General features: G+C 47.4%; 1 protein-coding gene across 1 annotated transcript in view; it reads right to left on the bottom strand.

The window, feature by feature from the left end:
- Positions 1–1146: 1146 nt before the first annotated feature.
- Positions 1147–25252, bottom strand: part of TRPM4 (transient receptor potential cation channel subfamily M member 4) — a 39683-nt gene continuing 15577 nt past the window's right edge. The window contains exons 10-25 of the mRNA XM_068991903.1: positions 24913–25025; positions 24285–24617; positions 23972–24103; positions 18638–18767; positions 18317–18462; positions 16663–16775; positions 16232–16309; positions 11666–12097; positions 6253–6385; positions 5898–6072; positions 5498–5675; positions 2483–2676; positions 2065–2197; positions 1782–1854; positions 1584–1689; positions 1147–1342 (exon numbers count right to left, since the gene is read on the bottom strand). Of these exons, the coding sequence (XP_068848004.1) occupies positions 1338–1342; positions 1584–1689; positions 1782–1854; positions 2065–2197; positions 2483–2676; positions 5498–5675; positions 5898–6072; positions 6253–6385; positions 11666–12097; positions 16232–16309; positions 16663–16775; positions 18317–18462; positions 18638–18767; positions 23972–24103; positions 24285–24617; positions 24913–25025 (2474 nt within the window). The 3' untranslated portion in view covers positions 1147–1337. The remainder of the gene's footprint in view (positions 1343–1583; positions 1690–1781; positions 1855–2064; positions 2198–2482; positions 2677–5497; positions 5676–5897; positions 6073–6252; positions 6386–11665; positions 12098–16231; positions 16310–16662; positions 16776–18316; positions 18463–18637; positions 18768–23971; positions 24104–24284; positions 24618–24912; positions 25026–25252) is intronic.

Below are 25252 nucleotides of genomic sequence, written 5' to 3'. Positions count from 1 at the left end.
GGGTTGCCATTCCCTTCTCTAGGGGACCATTTTCTAGCTCTGTGACTTTGTGAGTCACTTAATTTTGATTGTGCCTCAGTTTTCCAATCTGCAAAATGGAGACGTCAGCACTTACCTTATATGGTTTTCATGAGAATTCCTTGATTTATCACCCGTGAAGCACTTAAACACAATGCCAGGCACATAGCACTCTCTTTAGCTGCTGCTGTTGCCATCATCGTCATTACTGATGATATTACTACTTGGGTTACTGAGAATTGACTCGGTTATCTTCCAGAGATAGCTGGCTGCCACAAAACACTTGGCAACATTTCAAAGCTACTCTGCACCCAAAGTGGCAGACAGTTGGAATTCCTCCAATTTGGAAAAAGGATGTTTTGGTTTTCATTTTTGGATGTGTGTTGTTGGTGGCTTTCTTGCTATTTTACTAATAATTGCTGTCAGTTCAGCCTTGTCATTACCAGTTTAGTTTGTTACGGGTTGTTTAGTTAAATGGCATGTATAATGATGCATATTTGCCTCAATTCCGGGCGTGCGTGGCCTGCAATTTTCCACTAATTAGACTTTTTAAAGACACATATGCAGTTATCTACTCAAATTTGCATCATCTGTTCCCCTATTGCCAAAGCAGATGTACACAGTGCCCACCCACCCCTCCTCCAGGAAATAATTTGCTTTTTATCTCCAAGTTCTTTTTGCACTGGTAGGCAGGAATGGGTGTTGGGGGGTACAGATGGATGGGGTTCTTGTCCCACTGAAGTGAGAGTCATCAAGCAGTGCAGACAAGAGGTGCTGGGCCTGAGTCAGACAGGAGTAGTGGGGCTGAGAGGAAGCAACAGCCCCAGTGAGACCTGAAATGCAGTAGTAGCAAATGGACCAAGGACCCCAAACACACCCCCAGCTTCTGCTGCCATCCCAAAAGGATCTAGCCACCCACCAATTCCCCAAAGAATCCAGCATTCAGACCCTACTCCTCTCAAATGGCTTTATTTCCCCAGTGTGGGGAGCTGTGAGTGGACTCTCGTCCCTGTACCACAAGGACCTGGTAGCCTTCTCCAGTCCAGTGGGCTGAGATACAGCCCTCAGAGAGGGAACGCCTGGGCTCCAGAGGCTTATCCTCCTAGAGTAGGGCTGGTTCTGGGAGGAGCCAGGCCTGCCGTGGTCTGCATGGATGACACTCCCTGAGTGACCCTGACAGCATCCAAGGTGGTAGTCCACGGGCATCCAGTTCACCTCAAAGACAAGGTCGTCAGGTGCAGGAGTCAAGGACCTGCTAGGCCTTACTCTGGGAGCAAAACTCCCTCTGGCCGCTACTCCTTGACGTCCACCAGCAGGGCTCAGTCTGGGGGAAGAGAGGAGAGAAAAGAAGCGATGGGCATAGAGAGGAGGGCAGAAAAAATGAGAGACTGGCAAAAAGAAAGATGCACAAAAAGCCCAAAGGAGACCAAGAATGAACCAGGGGCAAAGGAAGGCCAGTGAAAGAGAGAAACACTGAGATATGGGAAGAGACCCTGAAAGCAAGGACACAGACGTAGGTGGTGACAGACGCCAGACATACACGCAAGTAGACGGTAAACACTGACCTTTGGGCCCAGGTGGGATTGGGGGGGGTGGTCCCCCTGGGGGCAGCAATGTAGAACGGCTCAGGGCCTCAGCTACCCAGCCCAGGACACGGGTACAGTGCTGGACCTGGGGAGCAGCGGAAGACATCGGGGCACCTGATTGGAGTCTGCTGCCCCTCACCCTAGCCATCCTCCTCCAGCCTGGCCCGGAGCCCTCACCTCCTGTTCCAGCCCTTTCAGACGCTGCTCGTACTCGCGGATCTGTCTCAGCTGCTTCAGTGCTGTGTCCACCCTGGGGATCCAGGGTTTTAGGTGGGCGCCAGCAGCCTACCAGCCCCGCCCACCTTGAAAGACCCGCCCCCTGCAGCTCCGCTTTCCTCCCTGGCGTTCCGGGACCCTGCCCCCGTAGGCTCCGCCTCTAGCCTGGGCCTTTGCAGGAAGTCAGTCAAGAGATCAATCCCGGAGGACAGAAGCCCCGCCCAGAGCCAGGCCCCGCCCTCACTTCTGCGACGTGCGCTTCAGACGTTCAGAGTCGCTTTCCCGTTTGTCCCGAGCACGCGCCAGCAAGAAATTTTCCTTTTGCACTGACTCCCATGTCAACAGCCTCCGCTCCGCTTCCTTCGAGAGGTGGACCCCTGTACAGTGGGGCCAGATTAAAGTCAAAGGGACTGCCCATCCTCGGGCCACGCCCGCTCCTAGACCCAGCTTCCCCACCCAAAACCTCGAGCTTCAGTGATCTCCCAGACTGCACTTCCTCACCGTTCTTGGTCTTCCACTAATACCCCACGCCCAGCCCCTTGCCAGAGTAAGCCCTGCCCACTAGTGCTCCTAAGCGTCCTCCTCCTGCATATACATGCTCTTCTTTCTCTCCAGGTTCCGCCCCCTGAGTTTCTCTCTTTTGGGCCAAGCCGGGCTCTCACGAAAATGCTCGGCGTCTGGGGACGGTGGCAAGCGCGCCCGGCGCCTGCGAAGTCGATGGATGAGGGAGCGCACGTGCGATATGAAAATGAGAGGCGGGGCCAGTGCGGGCCGAGAGTGAAATTCCCGGATGAGGCTGTAGCGCTGCGCCTTCCAGTAGAGGTCGCTGTTGCCCTGCACTTTGCCGAAGGTATGGCTGTAGGGACCGGAGATCAAGAGTCACTAGAGGTAGAGGCGCCCCTTGGAAAAGCGGATCAAGATTACCGGTCAGGCAATATCTGTTTGAAACCCCAAGCAGAAGGCAGATGTCAGGATCAATAAAGTCAGAGGCATTTGGTAGCTGGGTTAGGAGGCTCCAGAGTCGGATGTCAGAGATCAAGTTGGGAAAGCTAACACAAATTAGGTAGAGATTGGAGTCAGGCTCACAAGTCAGCCTGGACACAAGTAACTAAAATAAAAAATGAAAATGGGGACATTACTTTCTACCTTATAGAATCCTACTAAAAACCATTATGTGTGTGCTAAGTTGCTTCAGTCGTGTCCAGCTCTTTGCGACCCTGTGTGTAGCCTACCAGGCTTCTCCGCCCATGGGATTTTCCAGGCAAGGATACTGGAGTGGGTTGCCATTTCCTTCTCCAGGGGATCTTCTCGACCCAGGGATCGATCCTGGGTCTCCCACATTGTAGGCAGGTGCTTTACCATCTGAGCCACCAGGGAAATTAAAGTCAGATAAAAATATCACGATTATAGACCAATAGCCTTTATGAATATACATGAAAAAACCCTCAACAAAATACTAGAAAACTAATTCAACCGCATATTAAAAGGATTTTAATTGGGATGTGTGCATGCTAAGTTGCTTCAGTCGTGTCCGACTCTTTGCAACCCTATGGACTGTCGCCTGCCAGGCTCCTCTGTCCATCAGATTTTCCAGTTAAGAATACTAGTCATTAGGAAAATGCAAATCAAAATTAAAATGAAATAACAAGTTCATGCCCACTAGGATGTCTATAATCTCTTAATAAGGAAAGCACCTATTAGAAAGGATGTGGAAAAGCCAAACACAGAATTAACACATGACCCAGCATTCTATTCTAGAAATAAAACCAAAAGAAATAAAAACAGAGGCTCAAGCAGATATGTAAACACCAATGTGATTGCAGCATTATCCCCAACAGCCAAAAGATGGAACAACCCAAGTCTCATTAGATGAATGGATCAACTAAATGCCGTTTATCTGTACATCAGTATTGGTCAGCCATTAAAAAAAATGGAGTAGTGGTACATGAAAACCTTAAGCCAGACACAAAAGAACAAATACTGTATGACTCTACTTACCTCCAAGAGGCAGAGTCATAGAGACAGAAAGTAAAGTGGAGGTTACCAGGGACTGGGGGGAGGGGAAAATGAGAAGTTATTCCGTGCTTAATGGTTACACACTCTGTTTGGAGTGATGAAAATGTTCAGGAAATAGACAGTGGTGGTGGCTGTATAATGTTATAAATGTAATTAATGTCACTGCATTGTACACTTTAAAATGGAGAAGGTGGCAATTTTTATGTTATATATATATAGCCACAATTTTAAAAATTTTAATCTTCAGCCTGGACTCAGAAAGCGGATCAGATTCCAAAGTCCAGGTCAAGAGCACACTCTGGGTGGATTTGGGAACAAGCCAGCAGTAGATTTTAATCAGAGTTCAGAGACTAAAACTAGAATTACTTAGACTGGATCAAAAATCATGCTGGGGTCAAGGGTTAAGCTGGGATCAAGAGTCACTCTGGGGTCAAGGGTCATGCTGGGTCAGGCCAGATCATCAGAGAGCAGTAGTGAAGTCGCTCAGTTGTCTCCAACTGTTATGTAGGTCAGGAAGCAAGAGTTAGAACTGGACATGGAACAACAGTCTGGTTCCAAATAGGAAAAGGAGTACGTCAAGGCTGTATATTGTCATCCTGCTTATTTAACTTCTATGCAGAGTACATCATGGGAAACACTGGGCTGGAAGAAGCACAAGCTGGAATCAAGATTGCCGGGAGAAATATCAATAACCTCAGATATGCAGATGACACCACCCTTATAGCAGAAAGTGAAGAGGAACGAAAAAGCCTCTTAATGAAAGTGAAAGAGGAGAGTGAAAAAGTTGGCTTAAAGCTCAACGTTCAGAAAACGAAGATCATGGCATCTGGTTCCATCACTTCATGGCAAATAGATGGGGAAACAGTGGAAACTGTGTCAGACTTTATTTTTGGGGGGCTCCAAAATCACTGCAGATGGTGATTGCAGCAATGAAATTAAAAGATGCTTACTCCTTGGAAGGAAAGTTATGACCAACCTAGACAGTATATTCAAAAGCAGAGACATTACTTTGCCAACAAAGTTCTGTCTAGTCAAGGCTATGGTTTTTTCAGTGGTCATGTATGGATGTGAGAGACTATAAAGAAAGCTGAGTGCCAAGGAATTGATGCTTTTGAACTGTGGTGTTGGAGAAGACTCTTGAGAGTCGCTTGGACTGCAAGGAGATCCAGCCAGTCCATCCTAAAGGAGATCAGTCCTGGCTGTTCTTTGGAAGGACTGATGCTAAAGCTGAAACTCCAATACTTTGGCCACCTCATACGAAGAGTTGACTCACTGGAAAAGATTTTGATGCTGGGAGGGATTGGGGGCAGGAGGAGAAGGGGACGACAGGGGATGAGATGGCTGGATGGCATCACCGACTCGATGGACATAAGTTTGAGTGAACTCCGGGAGTTGGTGATGGACAGGGAGGCCTCTCGTGCTGCAATTCATGGGGTCACAAAGAGTCGGACACGACTGAGTAACTGAACTGAACTGTTTGGGACCCCATGGACTGTAGCCTGCCAGGTTTCTCCATCCATGGGATTTTCCAGGCAAGAATACTGGAGTGGATTGCCATTTTCTTCTCCTGGGAATCTTCCCAATCCCGAGATCAAACACAGGTCTCCCACATTGCCGGCAGACTCTTTACCGTCTGAGCCACCAGGGCAGTAGGGACTCACCTGAACATCGCAATGAGCAGATTGAGCAGCAGGATGTTGGCCACCAGCAGGAAGACAACAAGGAGGAGCACCACCAGCCAGTTGGCATAAAGCGAGACGCATTTGCCTGAGAGCTTCCCTTCGGGGTGCCCCCATGAGCCCTGCGCCAGTGAACAGTTGCTGTGCTCCATGAGGGCCACTGTGAAGGGAGACAGTCAGAGATGGAGCCAGAGGGACCGGGACCTAAGGAAGACAGAAATCCAGAGAGGGGAGGAGAGCAAAGACCCGGGGAGAGGGGAACAGAATCCCAGAGAGAGACGGGGACAGAGACACAAAGAAAAAGGGGGAAGGGTCAGAGACCCAGAGATAAGGGAGGAGGAGGAGGGCTCACTTGGATGTCAGGTCCTCTCATCCTCCTTACCGTCCATCTCCCCCTGAGGGATCTGCCCAAAGATCTGCAGGTAGGGCCGGTAGAAGACGCGGCGCAGGATATTCGGGAGGCTACGATCCTGGGGCCTAAGGAGCCCCTCAGTGGCCACCCCGTAGGCAACCAGCCACACGCCGAGGAAGAAGAGGAAGAAGAACACATCCTTCACCTGCAGAAGAGGAAGATGAGACCAAGCCTGGCCCCGCCCTTCCCTACTCTAGCCCCGCCCCAGTACCCGAAGCCCCTCCTCCTCACCAGACGCTCAGTTACAGCGAATCCATGACAGCTTCTTGGTCCCGCCCCTTTCATCCTCAGGCCCCACCCACACCAGCGTGACCCCACCTCTCACCATCTTGCTCACGATGACGATCTTGGGGCCCAGCTGTTTGTTGACTGTGAAGATGTGCAGCAGCCTCAGCGTGAAGATCATGAAGTCAAGGGAGAGGACAGTGCGGCCCATGTCATACAGGCTCGGGGTCAGCCTGGGTATGGAGAGACGCGGCAGACGTCACTCAAAGGTTACAGGGTGCAAAGAAAGCCCCGAGTCTTCCCAGCCCAAGACTGAAGGCGAGGATGTGGCCTCTCCAGGGCCAGAACTGGGACACTCCCCACTCCAGTTCACGTGGGGCTTACTCAAAATTTGGCACCGTGACATTGCCAATCTGGGCCTCGCAGGGCGCTGGTACCCATTAAATAATGGCTGTATGAAAAACGGCCTTAGCAAAAAGCTGGGAAGGAGGTCCCTATAACATAAAGTTGAGAAAACTTCAGGTATATTTGCCCAACCTATAAATGGGAAAATATGGAGCCTTCCAGCAAACCAATAAGCAGAAGACAGTGAACCTAACAGGAAAATGGGTAAAGGATAAGGACACACAATTCACAGAAGAAGGTCAAACAGTGAATAATGTCAGCAATCCCTAAGGGGAAAATGAAAATTATATCCCTATTTTGCATCATCGTGTACTTCAACTTTGAAGGGATTAAATACCTAAAGTTTAAGGTAAGACATTAAATCTTAATAAGAAAATATAGAAGAATATTTTCATGAACTTGAAATAACTGTCATATAAGAAAAAGAGTCCTATATACAAGACACAGAATCATGACAAAAGAAAATACTGAGAAGTTAACTACTTTGAAATATAAAACTTATGCATATTAAGAGATAACATAAATATGATGGACAGAGGCAAAATTTTCTGCCAAAAAATGTATAGCCTAAGTTTGATTCTAAGGGAGTACTAGACAAACTCTAATGGAGGCAAATAACTAGTCTGGACTGATCGTAAAAGTTAAAAATGGACTGAAAACCTGTCCCAGATTAGAGACAATTAAGGAGACGTGACAACTAAAGGCAACATGGAATCCTGGATTGGCTCCTGATCCAGAAAAAGGATGTCTGTGGACAATTGATGAAATTTAAATAAAATCTCCCGATTTTGATAGTGTAAGGTGTTGACATTTGGGGGATCTGGATAAATGGTGTATGGGAATTCTTTGTGCTGTTTCTGCAACATTTTTTTATAAGTCTAAGGGTTTTTCAAAATGAAAAGTTAAAGAATAAAAAATGTTTAAAGAACATATGAAAGTGGAAAGACAAGTTGCAGATTGTGAGATGATATTTAGAACAAAACCACCAAGGATTGGGACCCAGAGTATAAGAAGAGCACCTACCAAAAAATACATACATGCACGAGATCAGTGAACTTACAATAAATTAAAAACTGGGACAGAGAATATGAAAAGACAGGTGACTAAGCACATGTGCCATTAATTAACGAAAGTTGCCCAACTTACCCAACTAGGAGTCTTGGATGCGTGAAGTAAAACAAGGAGAGGTCATTTTTACCCATCAGATTGGCAAAACATATAAAGGTTAAATGGGAGAGCTACGAACTCTTAGATTGAAAATATCAGGTATCATCAAGCATGTCCTCAAGGGGGCAGTGTCTTACCCAGATGGTGGGTGTGTAGCTGGAAGAAGCTATTTTTACAAGGAAAGCAATGAACCTCAAAAATACATATACCCTTTGACTCACAAAGTGTAAGTCCAGGATGTAAACTTTTATGACTTTGGAATAATAAAAAATTAGAAACAACTGAAATGCCCATCCAGAAGGGACTGGCAAAATAAAACGGTTCATCCATTCAATTGGAGAATGCTGGAAATTTGTCCTGTGTAAACTGAGATTTTTGGACTTTTTTTTTTCCCCATGCAATAATTCTTCCCCCATCTAGGAAATGATGAGCTTGACAAAAATATCTAAAATATCAGAGGTATTCCTAAAGAATGTTACCACGTGGCCTTAGTCCTTTCCTCTCAGAAGATACTTGATACAAAATACAAGGAATGAACAAAAGCACAATGTTCTATAAAACTTTCTTATCTTGCTGTTTGAAAAAATTATTCATGTCAAGTGACTCTGTACCATTTTTAACACAGCACAGAGGAACCATGCCTTCAGTGCATCAGAATATTGAAAAGAATAGAGGGTCATCGCTGTCAACTGTCCAGATTATGAAAGGGGGTGTCAGGATCCTTCATCCCCTATAAGCAGTCACTAGGTTGTGACCACAAAGTTCTTTGCTGTCTTAAAAAGCAGCAGTATTCTAACAGCTAATACTTTATTTAAAAAAATATATATCATCAGAGTACTGGACTCAGAGCAGCTAATATCTGATAAAAACTTCATGTTATCTCAAGTAGAAAATGAAAGACGCTTTAGAGAGATGTATTTGGTCTGATTCTCTCTCTTGAAGTGCAGAATTTTTGTCCCACTGCCTCATGAAAAGAATTCATTCATTCATTAAACCTGGCAAGGAGAAATCTTTCCTGGCTGCTTTAGCCGGCAATGACTGGCTGAAACCCCTTCTTCAGGAATCGGATGCGGCATTTTTAAAGAAAAAGGAATATTTGCAAATACTAACATGGAAAGAATGTCAGGGACATATTATGGAGAAAAAGAAGAGGTTGCAAAAAAATACATAACATATAGTATCTTTGACAGAAAACAACAAAATTCTGTAAAGCAATTATCCTTCAATAAAAGAATAAATTTTAAAAAACATATAGTATCTTCTGTGTATAATATCTGTGTATAGAAGAAGTATGTAAATGCATAGAGAAAGAATGGCAGGATGTTCACCAAACTGTTGATGGAGGTAATTACAGAGAAAAGGAGGAAGCTTGGGGAAAAAAAAAAGGAGGAATCTTGCAATGGCTGAGGAAGATAACTGGTTTCTGTTTTATTCTCTTCTACACTGGGACATAATCTTGTTCAATAAGGATGTACTTCTGCATTTCTTTGGGAATAGACTATATTCAGAGATGTTTTAAGTTGCTGGGGGATGAGACAGATGGGGCTTGAGGAGTTTATAATCTTGCATTGAGGAGAGAGACGCAAAAGCCGTGACCTAACCTCTATGGCAGGGAGTTCTCAGGATGTTAGGGGAACATAAAGGAGAGACCCAGAGTCTGAGAAGGAAAAAGGAAGACTTTCAGAGACACAGATAGTAAAGCTGAGGCAGAAAGAAAGTACAGAAGGCTGGCCTGGCCAAGGAGAGGAGGGAAAAGCATTTCAGGGTGGGGGAATAGCATGTGCCAAACCCAAAGACAACATAATGTATTCCCAAGAATATTTTCGTTTCCCTTTGCCCTCTCTCTGGGCACCACACAACATGATCTAGAAACTATAGGAGAAATGAACTAACATTATATATACATATATCCCAACCTGGGCAACAGAAAATACTTCACAATTTATTAATTAGCTAAGAAATAAGCAGAAAGTCAAGATTTTTATGGAGTAACTGAAAGTGAAAGTCGCTCTAACATGTCCAACTCTTTGGGACTCCATGGACAGTCCATGGAATTCTCCAGGCCAGAATACGTGAGTGGGTAGCCTTTCCCTTCTCCAAGGGATCTTCCCAACCCAGGAATTGAACTGGGGTCTCCTGCATTGCAGGCAGATTCTTTACCAACTGAGCTATCAGGGAAACCATGATTTTTCAGGGAGTAAAAAGTTGATAGAACACTCAGGCTTCCCTGATGAAATTTAAAACTATGAAATTTGACCCAGGAAAATCAGACATGACAGAATTAAAGTCACAAAGTAAAATTCACATAGTTTGAGCAGATTTTAGCAAAATCTGAAATGGATTAAAAACACGAACAGCGAACCAAATACTCGTAAAACTTAACTCAAACAGTAATCAAACTGAAGTAATTTCAGAAACGGAAAAAGAAAATAATTGAAGCTACTTTCACCACCTTGCAATATAAAATTGATCGAGGCAGTTTAAAGTAACTAGAAAATACTTCCTTGGTAAGAATCTGTCAGTCGAATTCTGATTACCATTTTACAATCATGCAGATTCAAAGTACCGAGGATCAAGGTCAAAGCCACTGGCCTTGTGAAGAAGGAATTGCAAGTAGTTCTCAGAGAGGCTGAAGTATAGATGAAGAAGAGAGAAAGGAATCAGAGAGGCACCCCTGCAGAGAAGGGCAGACCCAGACCAGGTCCAGGGACTGTGGCGTGGTGCCGGGGAGCCCCGAGAAGCAAGGGAGCTCTGAGAGGCCAGCCCTGGGTATAGAAGGCCCCTTGCAGACCCTGTAGAGGATGGACTAGGGAGGGAAGAGAACGGGGTCCAGGAAGCTGGGCGAGGATCCAGGTGGCACAGGCAGCCATGGAGATGAGCTGGGGATGGGACAGAGGAAATCAGGGGACCCGAGGATGGGGCCTGGGACCGAAGACTGTAGAGGAAGAGCAGGAGAATGTGAGGGTGGCTCTCGGTGTGTGGCCTGGTGTCCGGGGGCCAGGATGGGAGTGCAGCTGCAGGGACAGGCTGGGACTAGAGAAACATCTTGTGAAGTCCAGATCTATTAACAGAACAAAGAGCAGTGGGATTCTCATTTTACCCCATCAGCCCCAAAGCCAGATATCCACGTGTGAGCAAACGACTTATAGAACATCTTTAGCCGGTACTTTCAATCAAGGTGGGATCTGAGCCTTTTTTTTTTTAAGAAAAAAAGTTGGGCACCTTTCATATCTAATGGCACATGTAATTTATCACCTGTCTTTTCATATTCTCTGTCCCAGTTTTTAATTTATTGTAAGTTCACTGATCTCGTGCATGTATGTATTTTTTGGTAGGTGCTCTTCTTATACTCTGGATCCCAATCCTTGGTGGTTTTTCTAAATATCATCTCCCAGTCTGCAACTTGTCTTTTCACTTTCATATGTTCTTTAAACACTTTTTTAAGAAAAAAAAAAAAAAAAGTGGAGTTGTTTTAAAATTGTGAACCACCATACTGTACATCTGCAACTGATATCACAGGTGGCTCAGTGGTAAAGAATCCGCCTGCCAGTGCAGGAGATGCAGGTTTGATCCCTGAGTCAGGAAGATCCCCTAGGGAAGGAAATGGCAACTCATGCCAGTGTTCTTGCCTGGGAAATCCCATAGACAGAGGAGCCTGGGGGACTACAATCCATGAGTCACAAAGAGTCAGACACGACTTAGCAACTGAACAACAATATTGTACGCCTACAACTGCTATAATATAATATTGTACATCGATTACACGTCAATAGAAAAAAAAAGAAGCAGCAGAATTGGATTTAGCTGCTGCCTGCCGCAGAGAAGCCAAGAGTTGAGGCCCCTAACCCCACCCCTCACCTCCCATCCCCACCCTCCCACCCCCAGGAAGGAAGGGTCAGAGGTCGTCGTGGGCAGGGCATGCAAGGTCGCAGGGCACTCACCTGCAGCCCACGCCCAGGACGAAGCAGGTGAGGGCCACCAGGTCGCACTGGTTCCAGGAGTCGGAGAGGTAGAGGTGCAGGCGGCGGCGCAGTGGGGCCCGGTGGGAGTCTGTCCCGGGTCCCCCCATGGCCAGGCTGCCCAGGCCGCTGCCCAGGCCCTGGCGGAACTCCTCGCAGAGCAGGGTGAAGGCCCAGAAGTAGAGCAGCAGCTCCAGGACGCTGGGCCTCTCGGGCTCGAAGTCGATGAGCAGCACGCGCGCAAACAGCAGCAGGAAGAGGAGGTAGCTGACCACGTTGCCCATGAAGGCCGTCACCGGCGCCCCCCAGAACTGCGGCCAGCGGCGCAGGCGCGGCAGGCACCCCCCACAGCAGTCCCTGTGTCTGGGCGGCCTCAATGCCCCCAGGGGCACCTTCTCAGGGGGGTCTGTGGGCCTGTGCGGGAGAAAGGGGGAGAAGGGAGGCGGGCTCAACCTGATCTCTGCACCTGACCTTCACCACCATCAAGACTCTGAGCTTCCCTACTCTCCTCATCCTGCTTTCCAGTCAGTCCCCACCTTCACGCCTTCTGACACCCTCCATCTCCTAGAGTTTTGACCCCTGATCTAACCTCTTAAATCTACCTTCAACACTGCTGAGCTTTCACCCCTGACTTTTCCCACCCTTCTGACCTCTGGCCTCTGGACTGACCTCTGACTCTTGTCTGGCTTTTGGCTCCAAGTCCCTCTTCTTTCACCCTCACAATCTCTGACTCTCTGTCTGACCCTGGACCATCTTCCTGACCTCTGACCCCCTCATTTCATGACCTCGGTCTCCCAGGTTTGACAACTCTGTTAACTACACTTGCCATCTATCTCTACAGGGCTTCCCAGGTGGCAGCAGTGGTAAGAGATGCGGGTTGGAGCCCTGGGTCAGGAAGATCCCCTGCAGAAGGAAATGGCAACCCACTCCAGGATTCTTGCCTGGGAAATCCCATGGACAGAGTAGCCTGGTGGCCTACAGCCCATGGGGTGGCAAAGAGTCAGACACTGAAGTGACTGAGCACGCATCTGCCTCGGCAAGGATTAACTCAGGCCCTGCTGCAGCTGCTGACCTTCAACACCCCTTGAAGGGAATTCAGGGTGGAGAGCAGGAATGAGGCACTCTGTGCTCCGGGTAAAACTGGCAGAACAGGTTTTCCGACAGATATTTTCAGGTGCTGATCTTAGGAACCCAATTCTTGCATCTCCTCATATCTAGAAAAGCACCAGATTCCCTCCTGGAGCTCCATCCCTGAATGTTAACTTCTGACCCACAACCAACAGCAGATTATCCAGCCGCATTTTCTCAGTTAATTCTTCCTTCTTGATATCTGATCTCTCACTGTATAGCCTTACCTGAATTCTAACCTTCTTGGTCTACTCGTATCTCTGGCCCTTTTCACCTGAGTTCTGATACTCTTCCCAGTTACATCCTAATTCTTAATTCTGATCTCAAATCAGAAACAGCAAAATGAATACTACTACTACTACTACTAAGTTCAGAAAGCTAACAGGAAAAATAAACTGGCTTGGAAAGGCATCCTGTCTTAAAAAAAAAAAAAAGGCAGAAAGGAAACCCCAAAGTGGAGACAACCCAAAAGTCCATCAACTGATGAACAGATAAAAGGTAGTGGATCCAAACAATGGAGTATTATCCAGCAGTTAAAAGGGGATGAAGCACTGATACCTGTTACACAGTGGATAAATCTTGAAAACATGATGCTAAGTTAACGAAACCAGTCATAAGACACCACATAGTATACGATTCCATTTACACGAAATGTCCAGAACAGGCAAATCCATAGAGACAGAAAGTAAATTAGTGGTTGCCTGAGGCTGGGGAAGGGAGGAGTGGGGAGGGAGACTGTTAATAGACACAAGATTTCTTGCTGCAGTGATGAAAATATTTTAAAATCAATTTTGTGATGATTTCACAACCCTGTGAATATACTGAAAACGACTGAGAATTGTACACCGTAAATGGGTGAACTGAATGTATGGGAACTATATCTCAATAAAGCTGTTCTAAAACAAATAAGCAGAAAGAACAATAAAAGTTAAAGACAGTGAGGTGCAGAAAGAAGAACTAGTGACTTCCCTGGCGGTGCAGCGGTTAAGAATCTGTCTGCCAGTGCAGGGAATTCAGGCTCCTAGAGCCCGTGCTCCACAAGAGAAACCACCGGAATGAGAAGCCCACGCACCGCAACTAGAGAATAGGCCCCGCTCATGGCAAATAGAGAAAGCCCTCGCACAGCAAGGAAGACCCAGTGCAGCCAAAAATAAAGACTGCAAAAAAAAAAAGGAGAATTAGCTCCCCAATAACAGGAGGATATAGACCTGGTAACAAAAATATGTGGTGGGTCAGAATGCTCCCCGAAGTCTGCCATCTTAAATCCAAGCAAGACACACAGGGATTCCTGGATGCTTCACTGAGGGAGCGCCAGGAATCTGTCCTTTAAGAAAGTTCTCCAGGAAGGTGGCTCTCCACAGCGGCTAAGAGCACAGATTCAGGAACAAGAAGATCTGGGTTCAAATCCCACCTCCCACCACTGACCAGTGAATCACATGATCTGAGGCGGGTGACATAATGCCGCAGTTATTTCATCTGTAAAATGGGGATAACAATAGATACAATAGCATACAGTTGTTGAGAGAAGTAAATGACCTGAGTTCAAAATGGTTTAGTACACTGGCTGCCCACTGTAAGTGTTCTATAACATCATCTATTTTTTATATTTATTTGGCTGTGCCTGGTCTTAGTTGCAGGATGCGGGATCTTCGATTTTCACTGTGATCTTTAGTTGTGGCATGCAAAGTCCTACTTGTGGCTTGTGGGATCCAGTTCCCTGACCAGGGATGGAACCCAGGCCTCCTGCATTGGAAGCATGGAGTCCCAGCCGCTGGACCACTAGGGAAGTCCCCATCATCTCTTGTTATCATTGTCATATGGCACCAATGTTGGGAACTCGCCAGGCAAGGACACCATTATGGATCCTGACACTGGAACCTTCCATCTAATTTATTTCAGAGGTCCGATTTTTTTTTTTTTTTTTTAGTTTCCTCTTCTACCTTGACAAATATTTTATATTCTGTGCATTATCTCAAAAAAATGTATACATAATATATTTAAATTTGACTTGTTTCACAGTAGGTGGTGTGTTTTACAGACTTCTGGCAGTCTGACTATGTTTCTAACAGTTACCAGAAACATTTTTTTCTTCTAGAATATTGGGGCTGAGGTTCCTCCCTTTTCCTATTCAAGTGGTTAAAGTAGAGATGTGTGTGTATGTATGTATATGTTAGTTGCTTGGTCACGTCTGACTCTTCATGACCCCATGGACTGTAGCCCACCAAGCTCCTCTGTCCATGGGATTTCCCAGGCAAGCATACTGGAGTCGGTTGCCATTTCCTCCTCCAGGGGATCTTCTCAACTGTGAATGAGTACACTGTATTACTGTGGACCAAATATTTTGGTTCCCTCCCAGTGGGAGAATTAGGAGCTAAGGAATTACCATATGACTAGTTTTTGCCAATGAAAGGTGGGCAAAAGTGACATGTCACTTCCAAGTTGAGGCTTTAAGGTCCAGTACCTCCCTGGTTGCCACTGGGGCTTCCCTGGTGGCTTAGACAGTAAAGAATCTGCCTGCACTGCTGGAGACCCAGGTTTGATCTCTGGGTAAGGAAGATCCCCTGGAGAAGGGAATGGCTACCCACTTCAGTATTCTTGCCTGGAGAATTCCATGGACAGAGGAGCCTGGAGGGAATCAGGCATGACTAAGAGACTGACACACCTGGTTCTTGTCTCTTCTCCTGCTACCATGAGACCAGCAACATCTCAGCTAGAAGGTGCTTGCTTATCCCAGAGTGCAGACCATGTAGAGCAGAGCCACGAACAACCCAAAGACGGAGCATGAATGGCAACACAGTCCTCACTGTTGCCAGCCACTGAGAGTTTGGGATGCTTCGTCACGGCAGCGTTACCCAACCTAACCTGACTAATACCATACAACCTTCTTTTCATAGAAAAGAAAGTTGAGGCTCATGGGCGGAGCCACTTACAAAGTCAAAGTCAGGATTTGAACCCAGGTCTGCTCGACTCAGGACCAAGTCCTTCACGCCTCTGTTCTGCAGAATTACCGACTCTTAAGTATTCTATTCCATTTGCACAGGGCTCTGATTTTGAAAACACCTTCATGGATAATGCAGCATGGAGATTAAGAGCAAAGGTTTTGGAGACAGAAAAATAAGAGAGGCAAAAGATCCCTAAATGAACCAAATCCACCCAGTTCTACTTGCTCTGTCAAGACAGAAATACATGTCGCATGAGACAAATTGAGTGCCAGTGAGGAACCCCTTGGCAGCAGGACCAAATCTAGAACCAAGCCTTGAGCTTGGCATCTGAGAAGCCTCCTCAGTGTTTTCAGTGGCTTCAAGAAACCCCCATCTCCTGAAGCCCCACGTCTCCCCTCTGGCCTTGTTCCCAGTGCCTGGTGCTCCTGGGGCTGCCCCGGGTGCCCCCACCCCTGCAAGGTGCTGGTGCTTCACTCACTCGACAGGCCCTTCCCCATTGATGTCGCCATCCACGTCAAGCATCGGGTCCTTCTGCGTGGGCTCCTCATCTGACTTCCTGGCATGGAGGGATGCCCAGAGTGAGGAACAGGGGAGAGGGACAGTAGGAGAGGAGTTCTCCAGAGAGACCCAAACTCGTCACCCAGAGACATGGCAGGAAGGAGAGGAATTACCCCAAAGGCACCTGCCCCCAGAGCCCTGGCCAGAAAGCAGAGGAATTGTATTGAGTCCCCCGAAAGCTCCCCTCCTGCAATGTGCCCCCAGTCTGGGGGAGGGAAAGAATGAACATGGTTAGGGAAAGCACTGGACAGACCACGTAGAAAGGCGGCCAGAATTGAGCAGGAAGGAGAGGCTGATCACCCCACCCCACCCCCAACCCCACCTCCTGCCAATCTAACCCCAGGGACTGACCTGAAGGTGATGAGGTCGGTGTAGATGAGTAGGGGGCAAAAGAAGGCAAGAACCAGGGCCCAGATGGGCGTGGTGCTGTCCATCTCCCCCCACCACTTCTGTGTCAGCAGAGACTGTGAGGGTGGGGAGGATTAGGAGCCTGAATCTCCCCCGCAACCCCCTCCCGAAGACCCCAGGCAAGGATTGGACCCTGCTCCAGAGCCCAGGGCAAATGCTCACTGCAGTGGTGGGGCTGGGGGTGGGGGTGGGGTCAAAGGCAAGGACCACCTGTCCCAGATTTTAGTAGAGTTAAACAGCCAACATTTGTTAACACAATACACCAGATACTGGGCTAAGCACTTTGCACAGATCAGCTCACTTAAGCTTCACCACTCCCCCAGGAGGACAGGTACTATTATTTTCTCCTTTTCCATAGATGGGGCACAGGGAGGTTATGGAAGGGGCGAAAACTGGAATCCAGGAGTTTAACCATCATTCAGAGTAAAGGACTCTGGGAAAGTACTTGAAGTGCCAACAAGTCATTCCGACAATGAAAGTGGGACTCCCTGCTGGGTAAGCAAACCTCGTACTTGGGGTGGGACTCACTGAACCCCTGTCAGATTTAGACTAAGGAAACCAAGAGAAGTTTCAAAATGTCAGGATTAAGGACTTCCCTGGTGGGTAGTCCAGTGGTTAAGATTCCACATTTCCACTTCAGGGGGCATGGGTTCGATCCCTGGTCAGGGAAGTTCCACATACCACTGTGTGCACCCCAAAAAAGAAAGAAAATAGAAACTGGCAACCAGAATGTAAAAATGCAAGGCTGACTACAAGTAATGAGGTACGAAATTTACTCCCAATTATCAGAAAGAAGACTTTTTTTTTTCAATGTCAGGATTAGCAGAACGGGAGAGACAGAGGGGGCAAACAGGGCTTCCCAAAGGAAGGGTAGGATTCCCTAAACCAGAGTTTGTCTACACCTAGAACACTAGGTAATTGGCCAGTGAGGCTGTTCTAATTGTTGAAACCTGGAAACGGGGACCTCTCTGGGAAGTGGGAAGGACTTCTTGTGTGAGAGGCAGGACTTCCTACTAAAGTCACCAGTATTCCTGTATCTGGAATAGAATTTTTTTTTTTTTTTTGCCACATTGCACAGGCATGCAGGATCTTAGTTCCCTGACCAGGGCTCAAACTTGTGCCGTGTACAGTGGAAGCGCAGAATCCTGATCACTGGACTGCCAGGGAATTCCCTGGAATAGAACTTTTTAAAAAAATTGTGTATTTTATTTATTTGGCTGTCGAGTCTTAGCTGTAGCAAGTGGGATGTTTTAGTTGCAGCATGTGGGATCTGACTCCCTGACCAGGGATCAAACCCAGGCCCCCTGCATTAGGAACGCAGAGTCCTAGGCATTGAAGCACCAGGAATTCCTGGAATAGAACTTTCTAGAAGAGTATGCTTTGCTGCGGGAAGGTTGGCTTTCCTGTGGCAGGGCGTGGGGCTTTTTTGGGGAAGAGCAAGCTTTCTGGGAGAGGGCTGAGATTTTCTGGAGGAGGGGTGGTCTCCAGGAAGGGGGTCAAGACCACGGACTGCCCATGGTCAAGACCATGGCAGGGGCTCATCCTCCAGACTCCCCAGAGTCCAGCTGAGGACTGTGTGGGTATCTCAGATGCTCACCTGTACCCCATCCTGGGCAAAGAAGGCACGGGCATCCGCCTGTGTGGCGAGCTGCAGGCAAGTGGCATCACCCCAGAGCGGGCAGCGCCGAAGGAGCAGGCGGGCGGATCGTTCCTCGCTGCTGCGGTAGCATTCTCCAAAGAGGTCTGGGTGTGGAACATTCGTGTGAGAGGGAGAAGAGTCGCGGGAAGACGGCAGGAGGGAAGAGGCAAGGGGGTTGCAGGGGAGGGGGCAGGGTTACCAGAGAAGGAAAGGGGAGGCTTACAACCCCCTTTCCTGGCTGCTCCCTGCAGTGCCCCCAGGCACCCGTACCCCACGCACCGACACCCAGCCCCTCGAACTTGGCCGCCAGTTCCTTCCTCCGCGCCGCCTCCTCAGCCTCAGTCTCCAGGCGCCCCAACACTCGCAGCAACAAAGAGGCCCCAAGAGCTGAGGCCACAGAATTGGAACCCTGGAGAGACAGAGACAGGGGGTCATGGGTAGGGACAGAGTTTGAAGTGAGATTCACGGAGGCGGTGAAGAAGATGGGAGGAAAGCTTGTGATCAGGGGAAGGGACAGAGGCCAGAGGTCATCAGAAATTAACCAAGGGAATCAGAAACCAAGGATGTCTGCAGATGGATCTGGAAGAAACTGGACGTCAAGGGAACATGTCAGAAGTCAGATGGTTCAGAGACTGCCCAGGCTGGGCCGGAATTAAAAGGACATCAGAGGTTATGGACAGACGGGGAAGCAGTCAGAGGTGTCACCTAAATGGCAGAGGAAGAAGGGAGACAGCATCTCACGTCTTGGCCAGACCTGCCGATACAGAGCTACATGCTAAGTCCGACTCTGCAACCACACGAACTGTAGCCCACCAAGCTCCTCTGTCCAGGAGATTCTCCAGGCAAGAATACTGGAGTAGGTTGCCATTCCCTTCTCCAGGGGATCTTCCCGACCCAGGGATTGAACCTGAGTCTCCTGCACTGCAGGCAGATTCTTTATCACTGAGCCACCTAGTAAGTTGAGAGAGATGGCAGAGGCTGCTGCTGCTGCTAAGTCGCTTCAGTTGTGTCCGACTCCGTGCAGCCCATCAGGCTCCTCCATCCCTGGGATTCTCCAGGCAAGAATACTGGAGTGGGTTGCCATTTCCTTCTCCAGTGCATGCATGCATGCTAAGTCGCCTCAGTCGGAGAGAACCTCAAAACTTGGTCCTTCCACAACGGTAACAAATAAGCTGGTTAAAAAAGAAAAAACTGTCAGGATCAACTTTTTTAGAATTCTGGAATCTAACATAAAATTTACAACAAACAGGAGAATGCTTAATGAAGAAAGATTTCAGTAAAAGAGCACTGTGACATTTTAACTAATCCACTTATCATTGCCAATTCCCCAGCACAGTGGTTGAAAAAAATAGCCCATGTTCCTGCTGCAGGTTGTTGTTATCAGAGGGAACAACTCAGATCTTAACTCTTTTCTTTTTTAATGTCTATGGGATCTTCCCGGACCAGGGGTGGAACCCATGACTCTTGCACTGGCAGGCGGATTCCTTACCGCTGAGCCACCAGAGAAGCTCCAAATCTTACTCTTAAATAACTGTGGTTGTGTGTATCAACCTAGCTGGTGGCTCTCTGAAAGGACAGCTCAAGGGCTGGGTGTTGCTTCACTGTTCTTGCAGCTTCCCCCAGAGCAGAAGTGGCTTCCCAGGCGGTGTTTAAAAACATGAAAGACAAACGTATTAGCCTCGGCTCCTTGACGCAAATAATAACAGTCAAGGCAAGCGAGAGATACTCTGAACAACCCCGGAGGGCAGAGGGAAGCAGCAAGGAAAGGGGATGCTTGGGGGAGTGGGGGGTTTAAAAAGCTCCTGCATGGAGCTTCCCTAGTGGCTCAGTGGACAAGAATCCACCTGGCAATGCAGGAGAAACAGGTTCGATCCCTGGTCTGGGAAGACCCCACATGCCGCAGAGCAACTAAGCCCATGTATCACAACTACTGAGCATCTGCTCTAGAGCCAGAAGCGTGCACACCTGGAGCCTGCGTTCCACAACAAGAGAAGCCATGGCAATAAGAAGCCCACGCACCACGACTAGAATGGAGCCCCCACTCACTGCAGCTAGAGAAAAGGCTGCGCAGCAATGAATTGTGACATGTATGCGTGCTCAGTCATGTCTCTTTGCCACCCCATCGACTGTAGCCTGCCAGGCTCCTCTGTCCATGGAATTTTCCAGGCAAGAATACTGAAGTGGGTTGCCATTTCCTACTCCAAGGGATCCTCCCAAACCAGGGATCGAACCCACATCTCCCAGGTCTCCCGTGTTTCCCAAGTCTCCTGTGTCTCCTGAATTGACAGGCAGATTCTTTACCACTGAGCCACCAGGAATACAGGTAATAAAGACTCACTGCAGCCAAAAATAAATAAATTTTTTTTAAAGCTGCTGTATATACCAGGAAATCTAGAAAACTGCAAATGACTGAGCCTGGATGCGTGCTCAGAAAAGACTAAGGAAACCCCTAAGCTTTCGCCTCTGGCTGACCTTTAGGCTCAGCCAAAGCAGGAAGCTGAAGCCAAAGCAGAATTGTAAACAGTCTACCCAAGTGTTGAAAGACAGCTCCACAAACAGCCAGTTTGCAAAGTGGGAGAGTTTCATTCCCCCACCTGCATGCATTTAAGGAAATCTCTGTCAAGTCACTATCCGACCACTAAGCTAACAGAACCGGATTTCAGTGCTCATACATAATAAAGAATATGGACTTTACAAAAACACAAAAGTCACTAAACAAACAACGACAACCCACAAGCAGCAGCAACAACCCCCGAAGAAAGGAGCTACGCCGACTTCCAGAGTTGCCATATTATAATAGTCAAAATGTCCTGTTTTCAACAACAAAAAACTATGAGGGTTGCAAAGAACCAAGAAAGTATGACCCATTCACAGGACGAAAGAAATTAGGAAGCTGAGTCACTGGAATTACTAGAAAAAGACTTTAAATCAACTGTCTTAAATATGCTCAAAAAGCTAAAGGAAATTATGAACAAAGAGCTAAAGGAACCCAGGAGAACGATGTCTCAGAAAACAGAGAATAGAAATAAAGATATAGGGACCTCCCTGGTGGTCCAGTGGCTAAGACTCCATACTCCTGATGCAGGGAGTCCAAGTTCAATCCCTGGTTAGGGAACTAGATCCCACATGCCACAGCACATGACTGCTGCAACTAAGACCTCTCACAGCCAAATAAATAAATAGATTTTTTTAAAAAAGAAATAAAGATATAGAGATTACAGAAAGTAATCTGTAATTACAAGTAGAAATTCTGGAGCTGAAAAGTGCAATAACTGAAATGAAAAACTCTTTTAAAGGGCTTAAGAGCAGCATTGAGGAGGCAGAAGAGTTTGTAAACTTGAAGATAGGTCCACTGTGATTATCCAGTTTGAGGTGTAGAAAGAAAAAAGAATGAAGAAAAATAAACAGAGCTTAAGAGATATGTGGGACACCATTAATGAGGTCAACATAGGCATAACGGGAACCCCAAAAGGAGAGGACAGAGAGAAAGAGACAGAAAGGCTATCTGAAGATATGACAGACTGACAATTCCCACAACTGATGAAATACACGAATCTATACATCCAAGAAGGTGAAGAAATCCAAGTAGGGTAAGTCCAAAGAGATTCACACTAAGAAACATTATAACCAAATTGCTGAAAGCCAAACACAAAGAGAGAATTTTAAAATCAGCAAGACAGAAGTGACTCATTAAGATCAAATAATTATACATGATAGTTACAAAACCATAAAACTCTTAGAAACATAGGGATAAAACTTTATGACCTTGTATTTGGCAATGGTTACTTAGATATGCCACCTAAAGCATAAGAAATAAAAAAATAAAAAGGACAAGTAGGACTTCATCAAAATGTAAAACTTGTGTGCATCAAAGGACACTATCAGTAGAAGAAAAAGACTGCCCACAGAAAGGGAGAATGTATTTGCAAATCATATATCTAATAAGGGATTAATACCCAGAACATATAAAGAATTCTTTAAACTCATCAACAAAAATGACTGACAACCCAATTTAAAAATGGGCAAAGACTTCAATAGACATTTCTCCAAAAATATATAGATCACCGAGAATCACATGAAAAGATGCTCGACATCATCAATTGTCAAGAAAATGCAAATCAAAACCACAGTGAGGTACCATTTCACACCCATTAGAATGACAGTTATAAAAAAGAAAGAGAGAGAAGACGGAAGGAAGGGGAAAAGGGGAAGAGAAAAGCAAGTAACAAGTGATGGTGAAGATGTGGAGAAATTAGAACAACTGTGCCGTGCTGGTAGAACTTTAAACGGTAACACCATCGTGGAAAACAGAATGGTGGTTCCTCAAAAAATGAAACCTAGATGGTCCAGCAATTCCACTCTCAGATATGTACTCAAAATAATTGAAAGCAAAGACTCAAATAGATGTTCACACACCAATCATAGCCGTATTTTCCAAGATAGTCAAAAGGTCAAAACAATCCACAGCAGATAAACAGATACAGAAAATATAGTATTCCCATATAATGGAATAGTATTCAACCTTTAAAAGGAAGGGTATTCTAACACATGCTGTAACACTGCTGAGCCTTTATCTCAATTTTTAAAAAAATCTATATTTAGCTGATGACCAGATAACAATCCAAAGTTGAAGAACTCCTGTCAAGGTACTTCTTTGACACAAAAATAAGGTCTGTCTCTGATCCTACTTGAATTCCATGACCTTCTTTTTAAACTTCTCAGATGTGTCCCAAGACCTCAGCTTTAGCCCAGGCCCCCATCTTGGCTGCCTGAAGGACCCCAGCTTTACTTTCCCGTGCGGAGCCCTTGCCTCTAGTTTTGTCTGCTTCTTGCATTGCAACTACAGCAATGCATCTAAACTGCAAGAACAATTAAGATGAAATGACGGCCCATCGTCTTCAGATAACATCTAACTTCCTCGCAGAGGCAACCATCTGGAAGGACGAGATTGAGGCACATGTGCTGCTGTTGTTGTTAGTCGCTAAGACAGGTCCAGTTTTTTGCGACCCTGTGGACTGTAGCCTGCCAGGCTCTTCCATCCGAGGGATTTCCCAGACAAGAATACAGGAGTGGGTTGACATTTTCTTCTCCTGGGGGATCTTCCCTACCCAGGTATCCAACCCGCAATCTCCTGCATTTCAGGCAGATTCTTTACTGCTAAACCACCTGGGAGAAGCCCCGATGCATATGCATGAATGGGGTAAACGCCCAGCATACATGGAGAATGGAAGAATCGAGTTACAAGAAATGCATAATGGAAAAAAAAAAAAGAAAGAAAGAAATGCATAATGGGAGAGGCAGGAGAAAGAAGCAGCACTCAGAGTCATATATCAAGAATGGAGGGGGACCTCCCCAGCAGTCCAGTGGTTAAGATTCCTTCTTCCAACGCGGGGGTGGCAGAGGATAAGGGTTCGATCCCCGGTCGGGGAACTAGGATCTCACATGCTGCCGAGTATGGGCAAAATTAAAAATAAATCAGTAAAACTTTAAAAAAAAGAAGAAGAAGAAGAATGAGAGGGGAGTGGGTGCTTCCTGCTCAAGCACTGGAGTCCGGTAGAAATAAAGGGCAGGGACGTAGGAGAGAGTAGAATCACAGGTCAAGTCAGCACTCACCATCTCCCAGAAGTACAAGGCCATCTGAGCCCTGTTGAGCAGCAGTGCCCAGAGGAGCAGGTCGCTCCAGGGGGCCTGCCCGGGGACAGCTTCCATCAGTTCCGAGGCAGCCTTGTCTGACAGCATAAACGACTGCAGACGGGAAAGGCGCGATGAGGGTTGGCTCCGCCCCAGACTCTTCCTGACTCCGCCCCAGCCATCAAGCCCACATGGCGTTCAGTCGCACACCCAGCTCTCTGATCACACCGCCTCCTGGCAGAGCCCCGCCCCCAGGTCCCTCCGTGCTCCCCCTACTCCCACCCTCCTTTCTTACATTCTCTCTGCTGCTGTCGCTCCGGCGGGTGCCCCCGGCGGGGAACGTCGGCGCGCACGTCTTCCCCAGCAGCATGCGCAGCACCTGCCCCACCTTAGGAAACTGTGGCTCCGCAGAGGGTTTAAGGGCTGGGGCTTTGGTGCTTGCACCGTGTGACACTTGGTCCAGAAGGTTGCGGATAAGTGAGTTGGGGGGCGCTGCGTTGTAGAGCTGGGCCAGGCGCACCGGGGTCAGGAAGTGGCCCAGGCTGAGGCCATGGGAGATAAGCAAGCGCACGAACTCCGGCCGGTCGTTCAGGAGGGCGTCCATGAGGGAGGCCTCCAGGTGGAAGGACTGGTGGGGGCGGAATGAATGGGGGAAGAGTTGAGCACAGAGACGGGCAGAAGGCCAGGTGAGGTCAGAGATTAAGGACAGGAGATGGGAGTACAGAACCATGAGTGATGGACAGATGGACGGATGGGGAGAGAGGAAATAAGATAGGGACAGATGGACAACCAGAGACGGGTGGACAATTAAGAGAAGGCTGGAGAGGCCATAATGGAAGACAGAGCCAGATGTCAAAGGAGCTGGAGTGGGGAGAATGCACCCCTTTTGTCAGGATCCCCGCCTCCAGGCCCCACCCCCTCACCCGCCACTGGATGTCCCCCCGGAAGAGTTCACTCTGGGCAATGTCCACACGGTTCCAAGCCACAGCCAAACGCAACTCATCCAGGTAAGCTGAGGCTTCAGAGCTCCCACAGGCTGAAAGGGTGACAGGGAGAGGGGGCATGAAGTCAGAGGGGGGGACTGGGAACAGGAGGGGCATCTGTATTGCTTCTTCTTGAGATGCCCGACATTTAAACTCGGAATAAAGTGAGTGTTGTTAGGCAGAGTCTGGAGCCTTTAAGAAGCCAGGCTATTACAAGCATAAAGTCATTCAGCTCAGGGACAGAACACGGACCAATGGTTTAGAGGCCCCAAGAAAAGGG

The sequence above is a fragment of the Capricornis sumatraensis genome, chromosome 20 (assembly GCF_032405125.1).
Source record: "Capricornis sumatraensis isolate serow.1 chromosome 20, serow.2, whole genome shotgun sequence".
Taxonomy (NCBI): Eukaryota; Metazoa; Chordata; class Mammalia; order Artiodactyla; family Bovidae; genus Capricornis; species Capricornis sumatraensis.
This window is presented reverse-complemented; position numbering and strand designations above follow the sequence as displayed.